The sequence below is a fragment of the Dreissena polymorpha genome, chromosome 14, assembly GCF_020536995.1.
Source record: "Dreissena polymorpha isolate Duluth1 chromosome 14, UMN_Dpol_1.0, whole genome shotgun sequence".
Classification (NCBI taxonomy): Eukaryota; Metazoa; Mollusca; class Bivalvia; order Myida; family Dreissenidae; genus Dreissena; species Dreissena polymorpha.
Genome location: NC_068368.1, coordinates 20,478,658 through 20,495,600, shown reverse-complemented (window position 1 = coordinate 20,495,600; position 16,943 = coordinate 20,478,658). Strand labels below are relative to the sequence as shown.

Genomic DNA, 16,943 nt, shown 5'->3' with positions numbered 1-16,943 from the left:
TTTACGTATTTACATGTTATAACAAGGTGGAGTATTCCAAGCGCAAATACTAATCGTGGTCTTTCGCTCTTAACTTAGGAATGATACTGTTTCAAAGCAGTCTGGTAGACCTTTTCGAAGAAAAGCGCCCAAATGAGCGCGAATCGCAGGCGTACAACAACTGGACCGTGGAAATGATGAACGCAGCACAGCAACGAGTCGGTGACGCAGAAATTGCACGGGATATCAGCGCATGTGCCGTGTACCTAAATGTGGGTGTAACTTGTATTGATCAGGCATTCTCTAAGCATTCCTGTCTTGAGTCAATACTTTAATGTTAATTTATTGATTTTTCAAACCAACTAGTTTACTGATGTAATCGGTCGATACATATTTCTATTGGTATAAGCAACTTAGATCATTGACGGTTTTGTTATTTCTAATTGACTTATGAAATCATGAACTTTGATACAAACTACTGCTGAAATGGCTTCAAATACATATAAGTAATATTAATTGTTTTATCTTATTATTAGGTATACAATTCTGCCTTAGAAGTTAATAATCTGCTCCGAGTCCTCGATGTGGTTAAATATCTTGCTTTGAAACACGAAGGCGAATTTAAGGGAAAACACAAGCACACAGAAACAGAAAAGCGATTATTTGATAGTCTTCGTGGTAAGTTGCCATCTTGTTGACTCAGATTTGTTTGGTAAGAAAAAGAACCTGATTTAAAATATAAGTTTCATGCACATTTTGTGCAACTGAGTTATTCCGGTACGATAACGATTTGAAAAAAGTATAGTTGTGCTTTTAGTATGAATTGTTCTATTAATACATAATATGAAATAGTATACAAAACCTCTGCATAACAATAATGTGGAAATCGATTTCTTCCTATTAGCTGTCCAGACACAACTGTCGAAATTGAACAAAGACAAGGAAGCAGATAATCCAAATGTGCACACAATCAGTAAGCAGCTTCAGGATATGCTCCAAGAGAAAGGAGACGATTCGCGTGCAATAGTGTTTGTAAAGGCGAGAGCAACATGCCAAGCATTGGCTGCATTCCTTGACAAGGATTTACAGGCCTTCGGTATACGCGCCAGACCTTTGTTTGGGAAACAATCTAAAGGCGCAGATGAAGGTTAGAATAGCTTGTTTCCGAAATCGGCAAGGGAAGAACTAGTCGTTTAATATTTTGTACATCATAAATTCTCCACAAAGTCTTACATGTTTGGCTTGCGTTTTGTTTCGGTATTTTTACTTAAACCATTATTCAAAACATTTAATGGGTTGATATTTTGGCTGACTTCATGTGCATTTAATTCTGCGTAAGATCTTTTAAAAATGTTCTTGAAATCCACCAGAGACTAATTATCAAGCTTGTAGGTATGACCGAGAGCGTTCAAACTGAAACCGTAGAGAAATTCAGAGACGGGCACTACAAGGTGATGGTCTGTACATCAGTGGGTACAGAGGGCATTGACGTACCGGATTGCAACATCGTCATCAACTACAACTATTCTGGGGATGAAATCACAAAGATTCAAATGAAAGGTGAACAAGAACATGGGTGTCAATAAGCGCATGAATGTGATCATATTATGTAGAGGGATTTATTTAATTTTAACGCAACGCATTTGCTAGAGTTAGTTAAAACTTTAAACTTAAACAAGTATACTTGAAATGAAATCGCTCGACATTATTTGATACTCGGAAACTCATTATCATATGTTAAACTCACGCGTTGTTTGTTAGATTTGCATTTTTTTCATTATGTACGTTTTGAATGAGTTAAGTGATACCAGAACAATATACTTGATGATGTAATTTTTAAAATCACGTTCAATAGTGATAAAAAATGTATTCTTCGTTACGAAACTTCGCTATATTCATCCATTAAGGTCAGAGCAAGGTTAATATAGGTGAGCTATACCAAAATGTGATTTAGGCAGAGTTATAATGCTGGTTTTGCAAAAGCATTGCTATGAATCTACATGTATAAAGCGCCTCATTGCTATTTAAAGATCACACTAACCTCTTCGTATAAATGGATTCAAACTGTATGTACACATCCAAAACATCCTATACGATTAATGATATCAAGTTTAAGCTTAAACACATAAAATGGCATAATGTGACTGTCAATGATGTTTTATTATGTTTGGACAAACATGTTTGGATGTCATATTTTAAAGGGAGAAGCAGAAAGAAAGGGGCCACTCATGTTATGGTAGGCGATGATAAACTACTAGAACAGGAAATGGTCAACGCGTATAAAGTGGATTTGATGCGCAAAGCAATGGTTGATATTCAGAATCTTAATGCATCAAACATCCAGTACAAGATCAGGATGTTTCAGGAAAATGAAAAAAAGAAATTTCTTCTCAAGGATGAATGTTCGAAAGCAAAGAAAATCTGTTCCGAAGTAGATGACATCGAAGTTCGTTGCAAACATTGTAATGAATTTGGATGTTTTGTGTCGGATCTCCGAAAATTGGATTGCCACTACTTTGTAGTAGATGCGGACTTTAGAAGCAAGGTCACACGGAAGCCTGATACCCCGAGGAAATTCGATGGGATTGAAATTAAGGTAATCATGGACTGTCCTAAATGTACCAAAATGTGGGGACATGTTGGACAAAGAGAGCAAACCGAGCTTTATCTTCTCAAACTTGCACAATTCAAGTTTGTAAGGACGGCGAATGGAGAAGCATTCATTTATAGAAAGTGGGCAGATGTCCCATTCCAAATTCCAGAGTTGAAACCAGGCGATATTTCAAAACTGTACGGAAACTGAATAAGACTTTGCGTTTAACAGAAATGGACAATATGGAAGACTTTTCTTATGTAAAAATGTATGTTGTATACTTAAGTGTGTTTTATTATTTCAATGTTTTCATTATGATGATGATGATTTTAATAATTATAATGATCATTTATAGTATGTTTTAGTTGCATGATTAAGATTAAGACTATTATTATTTGTAATCGTAAGTGTATTTATATTTTAGTAAAAATGAGTGTAGTAGAAGTAAAAATAGTAGTGCTATAAAAGTAGTGGTGGTGATGATGGTGGTTGATATGGTGGTTGTGGTGATACTAGTAGTTATAGTTGTGGTGGTGGTTTTAGAAACACTAGTTTTAGTGGTGGTGGTCGAATATAAGTATAAGTAGTAGTACTAGTAATAGTAGTGATGGTTGTGGTAGCGGTGGTGTTTGTGGTAGTGGTTGAAAAAGTAGAAATAACAATAACAATTTATTTCAGAAAAAGGAACAGGAAAGAAAAGATGCGTTATTATTGCGAGTGTAGCTATTATGTTGCTTTTTCTGTGTAAACATACGTTGTGATGCTGTTAATTTTTTTTATATATTACTCTTGGTCACTGTCTATTAATAAAGAGTCTAAACATATTGCCCGTGCACAACCGGTCTCTTCTGCAAGTCGATTTCCAATACCAAAATTATATCTTAACATCCTTTCCGCTGATTTGTATAGACATTTTTGCACAGTTTCTATACATGGCTTCAAAGTGCCATTTATAGTACAGAAACATTACTTTAATAATGTAAAATATATATTGTTAAATAAAAACGCATATGCATCATGCTGACGAATGAAGTTAAAATCGCTTAATACTAATTTATTTATAAGGCTTTCTTCGAACAACTGGATGTATATTACTTGCCACTTGCCTGTTGGCAATGCGTGTACGTTCGCTGAACTGAGCAAGCTGTAGCCCACAATCATGTAAGCTGATATTCTGGATACTTGGACGTAATGGATTATACCTTGATGTTTATTTCATCAATTGCATTAACATGATCGCGTGGTCATCTTATATGAAATACGTTTCTGCTTCATCCCCTGTGTTCTTTTTGAAGTGTACCTGTCGGGTGTAAATATAACAGGGACTTGAAACAAAATGACTGAATCCACATACTATCCACTGAATGTTTAAATGTAGGATCAATTACATTAGATAGTTTCTTTAGCCTTAAATGCATGAAGACTCATCAGATATTAAGGTCATAGAGGGCTCGCAATACTAATCCAATGTCTTAACAATGCTCACATTTCCGATTTGACTGCAAGTTTGCAGAAAAGCATATTGTCATTTTTTCTTGCTTGCGTAGATGATTATAACGACGTCCGTATGATACTCGAAATAATGAAACGATAATAATTTGATGCATTCCTTGCTTAGTTTATTTACATTTTCAATTATTAAAACATCAGTAATATGAGTTCAACATATACCATTTCTATGCAAAATGGACATAGCTTAGACGGTCGAAATTCGATGTACATGATTGAAAATAAGCACATTGCTATAATGCTGGCGCTATAAACACAAGGTATTCCATGAGTTCATATGATCGAAGGAGATATAAAAGGGGCCGTTTAACAGATTTCACGTTTTGGTAAATTGACAAAATAACTCTTAAATATATATTATATGCATCTTTTGACGATTTGAAAACCTGAAAATTATAAAGCGTCGTGCGACGCGAAACGATTGAATAATTAGGAAAGTTCTGTTGTTGTCCTTTTATTTTGGGAATATACACGGATTGCTTATATAGGTAAAAAATACAACCGCTCTATGCATGAGCATGGGTGATCGATTGGTCTAGTCGGGACACGTTTTATTACTCCAGGGGTCAGTGGGTCGAGCCCTGTTGAGGGTTACTTTTGTTCTTTTTAAAAAATTATATTCTTGTTGTTTTTTTTTACTGGAGATTTTTAGGTCAAATGTTTTAATTAATCAATATAAAGCATTTAATGAAAAGCTTTAATACATGCCAAAATCTGTTAAACAGTCCCTTATATAAGTATTTTAGAGTTTTATCGCACGAATTAATTGTGTGATTGAATACATAGGATTGTTTCAACAGCTTTAACATTATCGATTATTTTAGTATTGAATTCTAGTTTGTTTCGTATACAGAAACATCGTATAAGGTAAAAAATAGACCAACTTACAATCTTCCAGGTTATATTAGAAGTACGTGATCGCACGTGTTTAACCTTCTCACTGCCTTAACCAGACATGTTGTGCTCTAACTGCCCATGAATAATCCCCCCTACACTTCTTGTGCAAGTTGCGTAACTCCAATCTCTTGCACGACGGTTACATTACATTCACCTCTGTGTTGGGCTCAGAACGGACTATTGATATGAAAGCGTCTCATTCATGTCTTCCAAGCGTTCATCATTGAGGTTACAGTATACTAAACAATCTCTTGCACGACGGTTGCATTGCATTCACTGCATTAAAGAAAACCATCTCATACCATGATTATTTATATCAGTCTTAATTCATTATTATAAAATTTATATGTTTTTTTTATGTTAAGAAACAAACATACATACACACGTCGAAGCAATTCCTAACGTTACTCAATAACAATTGTGTTCAATTGTTTACATTTGTGAAGTGCGTGGAATGATTCCATCTGCGTAAATGGGCAATAAAATAGTTCCAGAGAATTGCATTAAAACTCGCAAGTTTTTGCACGATTTATCGTACATTTAAAAGTCATATTTCTTAATTTAATGCATGCGATCTTAAATATCCAATCAAATATACATTGAATGCGTTTGTTCGGTTTTACCTATTTTATAGGCAAAATGGCAAGCTGAGCATTTCGCAGAGTTGTATGTGAGAGCAAGGAATGACAACTCTGCGTGGAGATTGGCGTAACTCGTGTACAAAACACCGTTTTCACCTCTTTTGATCAGCAGACGATTTATTGCTTAAATCTGCATGAATCCGGAGATAGCCGATGCAGCACGATTGCGTTTTCACTTACAAATGAGACGTTAAACACGTAAAAGTCTGCTTCAAGTAAAGTATGGCTCGTTACTAAATCTCTTCATTTTTGACTATCTATAAGTCAAAAGACGCTGCTGATTGTAGTGTTTAATTATCTTAATAAACGAGATGAAAAGTTCAATCACAGGTAAGAATATGTTCAAGCGTTTACGGATTACATCATGAATAGCGAACACGAAAGTAGGACTATCATATTGACTAAGAACGTTGTGAGAAGATGTAGAGTTAAACGGACTGTTTACTTCCGGATTAAACTGCACAATAATACACTCGTAGGTGAGATTTTTTCTGTAAAGTCCTCATGACATACATTTATATAGACTGGCATAAGGTATATCTCTAATATGTCTTTGGCTTTTAACTCTGTGTGCAACGATACATGTATCCATATTGTTGAGTAATTCAAAACATTTAAATCTGGATATTTAATAAGTGGATACAAATCGCGGACATACACTAACACTGAACAATGTGAAAACACGTTGGTGCGAAAGCATTTATAATTTTATTGACACATGCACTGTGGCAACATCGTGATCAACGAAAACGGAAGTAGATATACAGGTACGTTGGTGTAGAGAAAATATGCTATAGGTGTATAATGACTTTCAGGGGTTTCCGGACCTAAGAAGATAATAATTACAACGGTAAGTAGGATTATTAACATGCATTTTTGCTGTATGGATGCTATTTTTAGCGAGGCTGTTTTCGGAGAAAACCCGAGGTATCGTCATAGCCTGCTCGTCGTCCGCCGTCCGCCGGTGTCGTGCTAAAACCTTAACATTGGCTCTAAAATCAAAGTTCTTCCACCTACAACTTTGAAACTTCATATGTAGATGCACCTTGATGAGTTCTACACGCCACCTCCATTTTTAGTCACAAGGTCAAAGGTCAAGGTCACTGTGACCTCTAAAAAAAAATATTCTGACAACCTTTCGCAGCCGAGCGTGGCACCCGTTATGCGGTGCTCTTGTTTAAATATATTTTAATCACATGTGTTAATGTTAATATTTAAATTATATGCTTTACTGAAAACGTTAAATAGTTATCAGATAATCAAAGCGCTGATGAACTTAAAAATTAAACGATTCCTTTTTATATTGAATATTTAAACCAAACACCAAACACATTTGAGTATGTCTAAACGCAAATGTCGACAATGTGTGTGCTCTGTTCAACACGCATATAATCCATATGTTAAAGAAGACTTTATGAACGTATAACATATATCATGTCAAGTGTATTATACGAACCAATTTCATACTATACAATTATTTGCAATAACAAAAATTATTATGTCGTCTTAATATCGGATTTAATTCTAATTAATGTTATAAGAAAATTAAAGAGACATATAGTAGTTTCTCTAATCAAAGACATTTATTTATCTAATGCAAATTCCCTCTTTCAAAGCCGATATTTGTATAGTAAGTTTGACATATTGATAAAATCCCTAAGAAAAAAAAATCCAGTTCGCATGGATATACTTCTTCCTTGGAAACATTTCATTCATAAACAGTTTACTACAACATTCAATTTTTCTGCGCACGGGGTAAGCTGTACATATAAAGTAAGACTTATGTGTTTTACAATTATTAAATACACGTTATATAAATATATATTTTTGAAAATGAAATACCATATTAGCCATCAACTAGTCCGTCTAGCATTATAAACACATACTATTTATTATACAACCAGATAACTCATAAAACGATCCTTAAAAAACACATCTGCGAGACGGACTAAACTCAGAACAAATTCATATTTGGTGTGAATACAGTTGTACTGTAAGTTAGCACTTTGGTGTCAACTAGACTCCGAACCGCAAGTAGCGATCATAACATGACAGTGGTTTAAAATTGAGCCTCCCCGAATAAAGTGTTCCTCATCCTTTCCCAATTATCATTATCATTATACAAAAAAAAACATCATCATTATCATAACTATCATTATGAGCAACACCATTTTAGCATCGTACCCATCACTCTTTCGTCGTCACTGAGATGAATTACATTATAAATATCAGCTTGTTGAACGCTAATTGTGTTTTTATAATCTGATAATGACTCATATTGTGTTTATACTTCAAAGTTCTTTGCTTTTCATTATGTTTAAAAAAACAATTCGTAAACCATTGTCACATGTAGCTAATCCTTTTGAATTACGATTCTTAATTACCCACCCATTGACACCCTCTTCGATGGCAGACGCACTTTGAAGACAAACTAATGCCTACCCTAAACAAAAATGATCTATTCTCGTTTAATTCTTGGCATTTTCCCAATCAGTACCGCAGCAGCTTTAAAACTTTGGTGATATAAATCGAGAAAAGTATTGATTCACCGGGATCAATCTGTGGCATCCAGATAAGACGCTATTGCGTAAGTAACTAGGCCAAAGTACATGTCGAATCGACAAAGTAAACTCTAGACAGCCCGCAGTCATTGAGTTGTGACAGCATTTGTTTGATAACTGATATAATTAAAATGCAATTGTTTATGATATAATTTCGAGAAAATGAATGCTTGAGTAGGTTATTACAATTGTTTAAAAGTTGTCAAATGTCTTCTCGTGTTCTATTGTTTAAAACGTTTTGTTCATCAACAAATTAAAACTAATACAAATAAAAAGTTCGACTCAATTTCTGTCATATTTTGCATGAACTATCAGCAGTTTATAAAATTATTACGGCAAAACATTCAACGCGGAAATTAATATGTACACACCGGTCTTACTGATAATAACTCACTGGAGACAACATCTTTGTAAAGTTACTATTTCGGACAAAATAATTCCAGTATGTTTACAGTTCACTCCAATTGCTAAAATTGTAAAAAAAAAAGGTTAATCCGTTCAGTGGTTTGTTGAACGTTTAAGGTGGTTAATTATCATCACAATAGGCTTCATACGTTATTATAAAGTTTTCCGAACATCTCCTGTCAATACAAGATAAGACTCTACAAAATACATAAGGTCACCTTTGTTTACTTTCTACAGCTAATCTAAGTTAGTTTTTTCGTTTTTATAAACTGCGCCAAATTTTTAGTAACAATACTTGTTCGCAGGTGACAAACTTATAAGTACCGTAACTGTAATGCTGCGTTTACACCATGTTCCCGGCGACCACGGCAATCACTTTTCGGGCCACCATGGAGGAAACGGGATGAACGTGAGGCAACGTAGGGGAACGGAATAGCCCAACGTGACACAACGGGGTTGCCGTTGTTGCCGTGCCAAAATTTTAAACTGTCAAAAAATTTGCCACGGCAGTCACGGCGGAAATGAGAAACGTGATAGAACTTGTTAAACGCAACACAACTTGACAGTACGTAGCAGGCCGTAACAGAACCCGAAAAGTGTCCGTACTCTGACGGGAATCCTTTTCATTCCCCGACATGTTAAGTTTCTATCACGTTGTGTTACGTTTTGTTACGCTTTGTCAAGATAACCACGGCAAGCTAGGATAATTGATAGCCGTTTTGCTACGTGTTTAATCCGACCCGTTACGGTGTGTTGCGTTTTGCAGGCAGATGCGTTACGGCCAGTTGAGTTGTTGTACGGTCTGACACGATTCGCGCGGTCTGAAGCATAGTATAGAGTATATAAAAGCCGTGCTTTTCAGGAAACTTTCATTTCAGTCTGAACACTCGATGAGCAAACATGCCACCAAGAAAGCGCCGAACAAAGGCTACCCCCCGCGCTACAAGCGACGTTCAAGTGGAGGAACAACCTGAAAGTACTTGCCTTCCACCAAATGCCTCAGAGTCAGTGCCAGTTTTAATCCAGGTGTAAGGGAGGAGCGATACTTCGTATCTTGTCTTGAGATGACTTGAGATATCCGTTCAAGGATCTCGTCGAATAGTTCTGGGGGCATCCTCAGGTAATTCTGAAAGGTGTTGATATCTTCGTTGCGGAGTTCCCTGATAAGAAATGCATCAAAGTGCCCTTGCTGCTGCCTTCTAGCTTCCGATAGCCATGGACGAACCCACAGGGACCTTGGCCTCCTTTTTCGTCTTTTCCCGGACTTTTTTGCTTCTTTCAGCTCTTTACAACGCAAAGATTTTATTAATGCTGCAAATAAGCAGGCAAACACAATATCATCCTCGTCGTTCACATCCATGTCACTGGAATTATTTTGTTATAATAAATACTGTTGCTTGAGAGTTTTCTTTTATACCGGGAGCACAATCGTGCCCGAAACCTCTCGGATGTCCACGTTTGATCCGCACGGTACCTTGACAGAACGTGACAAATGAATGACAAACGTGTACAACGTATCAGACCTGCATGACAAACGTAAACAACGTGCGGGAACTTAACAGAACGCATCGTACCTTAAAAAAACATTTTAACATCCGTGGCAGACCGTGGATGAAAACTTAGCGCACCGTCGAAGGGCCGCGTTTTCGCTTCGACGGCACGTCACGGATACCTTAATAAACCGTGAGGAAACTTAGCACAACCTACCAAACCTTGGATTAAAGGTCAAAAATTGCAAAAGCCACACGGCGCGATACGTTTCGGACAAACGGGACTGCCGTGGTCGCCGGGAATATGGTGTAAACGCAGCATTAGCGACTGTAAGTGAATAAGAGTTGTAGGTCTTGTTATCTGCACTTATTTCGGCATGCCCGCCCCCCCCCCCACCTGCCTCTCAATATATGAAGTTTTATTTGATACCCTAAAGTAATTTCCAAATAACGCTGTGCGCGACAGGACGGACGATGCAATTACTATATACCTTCTTTCCAGGCCATAAACACTATCGTTACATTAAGAGTATGAGGTAAAATTATAATACATTTTACGGTTTAATTATGTTAGTGTTATCCTAAGTTTTTATAACAAATTTGAAAACGACTGAAAAAAAACTTCAATGTTCATGTCAGTGACTAAATAATATGAGACAAGCCCGCTTACATATGTTATAATTTTGTTTGTTTTCTCCAGAGCTCTGAAATCGCATTCACAACAAACAGTATCCAGATTAAGTTTGCAAATCCAGATTATTTGCAAACTTATTTTTTTTATTTATTGAACAATTGTTATGAAATTTTGCATATTTGTAGGGGGCATTGAGTACATACATATAATTGAAAAAAAAGAGTAAAAATGTTTTTGGAAAGTAGAGTTATTTGATGATAAAGTTGCCATCCCCCGTTGGATCCCAACGGGGTTTTGGCTCCCCCGTTAAGAATTGCAATTTTCCAACGGGAGATTTTTCCAGACGGGAGAATTTTATCTATATTTTACAAAAAATGTAATTTTAATATTATGCTTTGTTTTTTGTTTCAATGTTTACAAATACACATGTTTAAGTTATAATTGTAAGAAATATGTACTTTAATAAGAAAATAAAGTGTTTGTAGATTTTCTTCCCCCGTGGGGTTTTGACGGGGGATCCCGTGAAACTCCATATCCATTAAACTCCAACGGGGTTTTCACGGGGGACCCCGGCAAACTCCAATTTAAATTAAACCCCAATGGGAGTTTGACGGGGGATCCCCGTCTAACTCCAATTTATAAAGAACTCCAATGGGAGTTTGACCAGAGAAGGGAGGGGGGGATCAGACTTCAATAAACAGTTTATACCCATTGCAATATATCTATTGTATAAAGAGTAAAAGACACCAAACTTTATTAAATAATTGATGTTTTCTTTTTAAGGTGTCAAAATCAATTTATAATTTTTGAATTTTCTTAAATCGGTACGTTACGTTGAATAAAATGTCTTTTTGAAAGAGATTAGACCCACATATTGCTATTTCTGGAAAGATGAATTTAAAACGTTCCATAATTTTGAAAGACTGTATAAATAATAAAGTGACTTATCTCGAAAATATATTACATTTACCTTTTGATAATCCAAACGTTGCTTTTATCCATTTTTGTGATGATAAATACAATCCAGAAAGACAATAACATTGGAAACATACTTATTGTCATTCGGAATTGTATTATTGTGTTGTTTATTCCCGTTTAACAGTTTTTGAAGTTTTTTGCTCGAAATTTTGGGTCCGTCTATAATGCGTATATGACTCATTTTCGCAAATATGAACGAAACGAGCGAATATGATCGAATATTTGCAATATTGATGCTTTTTCTGCAATGTTTTTATCAACAAATTACAGTTTAATGTAAAATATAATTAAGACTGTTAACATAAATAGATCAATTCTCTAGCCATTATCATGTTTCGAACTCTAAAGTCATGTTCGCGAATATGAACATTGTTTTTAGGCTACACACAACCAACAATAACCACGACGACTCCACAATACAAGGTTTACAGTCAACTCGAACCTTAGTCAACTCGCACGGTAGTCAACTCGCACGTTGTTTGGTCAACTCGCACGGAAGTCAACCCGTACCTCAAAGTCAACTCGCACGGTAGTGAAACTATTGATGTGTTGATGGGTTCTGAATGAGTTATTCATGCATAAACACAAATGAGAAATACTTTCAGAGTTTAGTTCAATACTTTTTATTGCAATATTTTCACAAAATAACACATTTTTTAACAAATTGTGTTTACACCAGGTTACATTATCGGCACATTATAACAGACAGTAAAAGTACTTTTTAAAATATATTTTTTAAACTATTATTTTTATTAAAATATTTGAAACACACATTGTCAAAGCTTTATCATGTACACAAGTAGACATTCATCTATATACTTTTATTTAAATATTTATTTCAATATTTACATACAGTATCAAAGCTGTACAATATGTACACAAGTAGAAATACATCTATATACTTTTATTTTAATATTTTTTTCAATATTTACACACATTATCAAAGATTTACAATATGTACACTAATATTGTAATTTAATGAATAGGACATAAAGACTGATAGAACTATGAATTATTAAGAATTTAATATTTGTCATAAAACTATTAATGAAGATCCCGTTACCTATGGAAAACTTATTGCGCACACAATTATAAGTAAAAAACGTATAACAATAATGTTAACGTGAGTACAAATACGTATAGCTTAGTATCATATAAACCGAGTATATATGATTATCATACCTACATGTATTGAAACATTTTTGTACGCAAAGATTATTAATTTTACAATAATAATCAGTCATAATACAATTTTACAGAATCAAATGTGTATTTAATTAATAATTTAATAAAATTGCCCAGCATTATCAAAATTTGAACATGAGTTACAGTTCTACATTAATTAATTAAATATTAAATTGTAAAGCATGACAAATTAAAATATTTATTTAAGTATTCCATACTACAGCCTTATTTCTAGGCAACCCCTATCAGTAATAGCCTTATCTACCCCTCGATTATCAGTACCCTCATCAGCTCTGAATGACTGACAGATTAGCTGTTTATTGTAATTTTAGGGGTGGGAAATAGGATATGGTGTTTTCAGGTATTGTTACTTTCTTGACTGATTAGGTGACATATGGTTTATTATTACAATTCCAAATTAACAATTAAAGTGATATTATGGGCATGTTTCACTGTTGAATTGAGCTGAACATAATTAACAGGTCAAAAGAGTTAGTTTAAATGTGGTTACTGAATTATCTGCAACTCATCTTGCTGCCAGTTGTTTATAAAAAGTATATATTATAATCGATATTTTACATGACTCACCCAGTCCTCTAATCCGAAATGATCCGTAAAACAAAATAGTGTTTTTGTGTCGTATGAACGAATCTGCACTAAAACTAGATTAAGATTCACTTCGTAAATCGAATCTTGTATGTCGTCAGTTGTCAAAACGAAACTACGGTTGATATTCAAATGCATTATTTTTCTCTTTCCGGGATATTGTTGTAGTATGTTGATGCTGCATTAACAAATATAAGTGTATATGAAGTGAAAACACCAAAAATAAACAACGGTTGCGATAGACACTACATAGACATATACGCTCTTTAGTCGTACCGAGCACATATCAGTGAAAGGGGGGAAAAATTACATATCTTTAGGGTATGGGTAACCTATGGTCTTTAAAAATCGATTAGGAATTTATAAAAGGTATTTCTTGTGTTAGGTTTAAGAAAGACTGTCTCAAAATATTGTAAAAAAAACAACATTGAAACTAGCGACAGCAAGGATATTTTGGATCTCCAAAAAGGAGATTTTTGCGAAGGTCAATATTTCACGCTGCAGAAACAGAACAGAACTTTAAAGGTAAATTGTGAAAAATCTAAAGACTTGTAGTTAAATAAGCACAGCACATGGTTGAAATTAATGAGTAATGTAGCCAAAACTAGAATTGCATTCTGTTTGAATGTACTTTGCATGCCATGAAATGGGTAAAATTTCTCAATTTTTCATTAAAAAGTAGGTGGGTGGGGGAAAGGGTGTCAGATAATTCACCCCCAAGACAATTCATCCCCTGGACAATTCACTCCAGAATTTGATTTCCTTGGACAATACACCCCCAAGACAATTCACTGCCATATTTTTTATATGATATTGTATTGTCATTTGCTTTTGTCATATTTAAAAATAAGTTGTGAACAGATGTTTGGGGTTATAATTTTGACTTTGTAGCACAATTTTGATGTGAAGATAATAAATGTAGTATGTAAATGAAAGATGAAATAGTGTTTTTTGTCAAATGCAATCCAACCAATGTTATTTTTCTATAAACTGTGTTACAACATATAAAATTGAAACAAATTAAGTATTTTGTATTTATAATATTTGTGCATTGGATTTAAATAACAGTCTGCGAAATAAGCGCACACCCGTTGGCCTGGGCGTGTAAATTATAGCTCGGGCCTATTAAAATTGCCATATTGTACGCCCGTCGGGCCAGTAGAAATTCCGTGTATCAATATTGTTTCATTTTTAAGTGTGATAAAAGTCATTATTTTGTGAGTACGTCGCGAAGATTTCCGACAGAACTTCGTTCAACTTCGCCTAAAATACGAGATTTAAACGCGTTCCGATTGGTCCATACATTCAACGGTCATTTTCGAGTCGTAACACAGGCCACGTGGTGAACAATTTAGACTGGTTATTTACTAGTGGCACACGTCATGCTGATGTGTTTTTCTGCTGAAGTAAACTTATCGACGTACGCGGCTTGCATTTCCCGAATAAACATCGTTTTACTTTGTAACCTTGTTTGTGGGTTTATTTCCAAAGTTGTAAGTCCCTACGCGCATAAGGCTGCATAATGCTTAAATACGTAGCTGGTGTGAAGCCTGGCAAGAAACTGCCCACTTCTGATCGTAAGTCAACAAATGACTATGAAAAATCACGGAAACGTGAATTTCAAGAAAAGTAGTAAAAAATCAGTGATGAAGGAGAAGCTACTTCTGTAAGACAGAGTTTAATAAGCTACGCTTAAAAACACAGCATAAGAAAAAAGTCAACATGTATGATAAAAGTATGCCATCTATGCCTTCACTTGTCAAGTAAACTTCTGGAAAATAACTATCAGGTTGCTTGTTTTACAGGATATGGTTTCTGACTAAGAGGATCTCCAGGATTGCAGTGATGATTAGATGAACGAAGAAGTTGTTTATCACATGTTAAATACTTATAATTAATAAAGGACATAATTACACTGACTTGTTATATTGTGTTGCAATTGTTTTTGCAATAGGCTTTACAGTTAACATACCCTGGATACAATTTTACTTTTAATAGATTAACTGCTATTGAAAGATGAAACCCTTTATCAGGGTGTATATTTTAACAAATTTACTTTGGGCTAGTAATTTTGCTGCTGGGCTACTTGTCTTTACCATTCCAGTAGCCCGAATGGCTAGTGGATGAAATGAACTATCGTGAAGACTGAAATAATATTATTAGGTTAACTGCTATTTTATTATTTGAGAACTATGTCAAATATTGAAGTTGATTAATTAGTTTCATTTAATTCTTAGAATTTTACATTATGACAATTACTTATTTATTCATGTTAGATGGGATAATTAATTTAATAAAATATTATGGTTTAATTGATAAGAAAACCTTAATTAAAGAAAGGAAATTTAATCTGGTTGGAAGCGTGCTATTAATGGGTATTACAATCAAGCAACAACAACATCAACAACATAACCTTTATTAAGCTCAAATCACAAATATAGTGACACATGAGTATACAGTGACAATGCATCTTTTACAAAGAGTTATTAACAATTGTGACATGGTGTTAAACTTTACATAGAAAATAGAAAAGAGAAAGAGAAGTGGAGATGAAAAAAGATATGAGACATACATTTGAATTGAGTGGGGGAATGATGATGTTGACCTGAGAAATAAACATTTTTTATTCCTTTGGCCTGAATAACCTGTTTGTTTACATGGATTACTTATGCAGACTATAGTTATGGTTTTTCCATTCGGTTCTATTTAAAACCCGGTGAATTTGATTGGTTAATTTATTTTTGTCTGCAGCGCTTCGCTGATCTGTGTGTAAACCCTGGAATTAGGTCAGAAATGTGCGTATTGTTTGTGTTTTCACTGTTTCCTCTGTAGAATAATCGTGGAGAGTGTTTCATTTATAGATCGCATATTAACTAAACTTTCAAAAGTGACGTATAGATTTACATTTTGTAGACCGAAATTGTCTGTTAATGTAATTCTACTTGGGATTAATTGGTGTGTTTAAATTAAGTAATGATCAAATGTGAAGTGACCCATTCATGTGACATTGACCGATGTTGTGTCAGGCCAGATTAACCATGCCCATGTTTGTCCTGTGTCAGTGACCATGTGATTCGTAAGTAAAGGACTTTATGTTATTGTTTCAGCAAGTAGCTTTATATAATCATGTACTAAATTGTGTCGATTTGACCTGCAGTAGTGAGATTGCATGACAAAAAGTACTTTACTGTACATGTATTTGTGAACTTGTGTAAGTTTACACATGGCACATGAAATCAATGGTGAAAGGCATGGATGGGTGATGGAGAGGGGGGATGAGTAGAATTGCTGCAATAAGTAATAAGTGTCAAGTGTCATTGATTAAAAAACATATTCCAGCAAGGTTAACAATAAGCTTGAGATACAAACATACATGTACATTGCATATAATTTGGCTAGTGCAAGGTTTAAAATATAAATCACAATTTGCTAACAACATTTATGAGTAAATCAGTAATTTCAAAT

At 34.7% G+C, this 16,943-nt stretch overlaps 1 protein-coding gene across 7 annotated transcripts in view; it reads left to right on the top strand.

The window, feature by feature from the left end:
• Nucleotides 1-3,396, top strand: part of LOC127857817 (antiviral innate immune response receptor RIG-I-like) — a 71,415-nt gene extending 68,019 nt beyond the window's left edge. For all 7 annotated transcript variants that reach the window (XM_052394498.1, XM_052394494.1, XM_052394492.1 and 4 more), the window contains 5 exons: nt 79-251; nt 516-657; nt 884-1,126; nt 1,372-1,539; nt 2,181-3,396. In XM_052394498.1, coding sequence (XP_052250458.1) covers nt 79-251; nt 516-657; nt 884-1,126; nt 1,372-1,539; nt 2,181-2,782 — 1,328 coding nt within the window. In that variant the 3' untranslated portion in view covers nt 2,783-3,396. The remainder of the gene's footprint in view (nt 1-78; nt 252-515; nt 658-883; nt 1,127-1,371; nt 1,540-2,180) is intronic.
• Nucleotides 3,397-16,943: the final 13,547 nt, after the last annotated feature.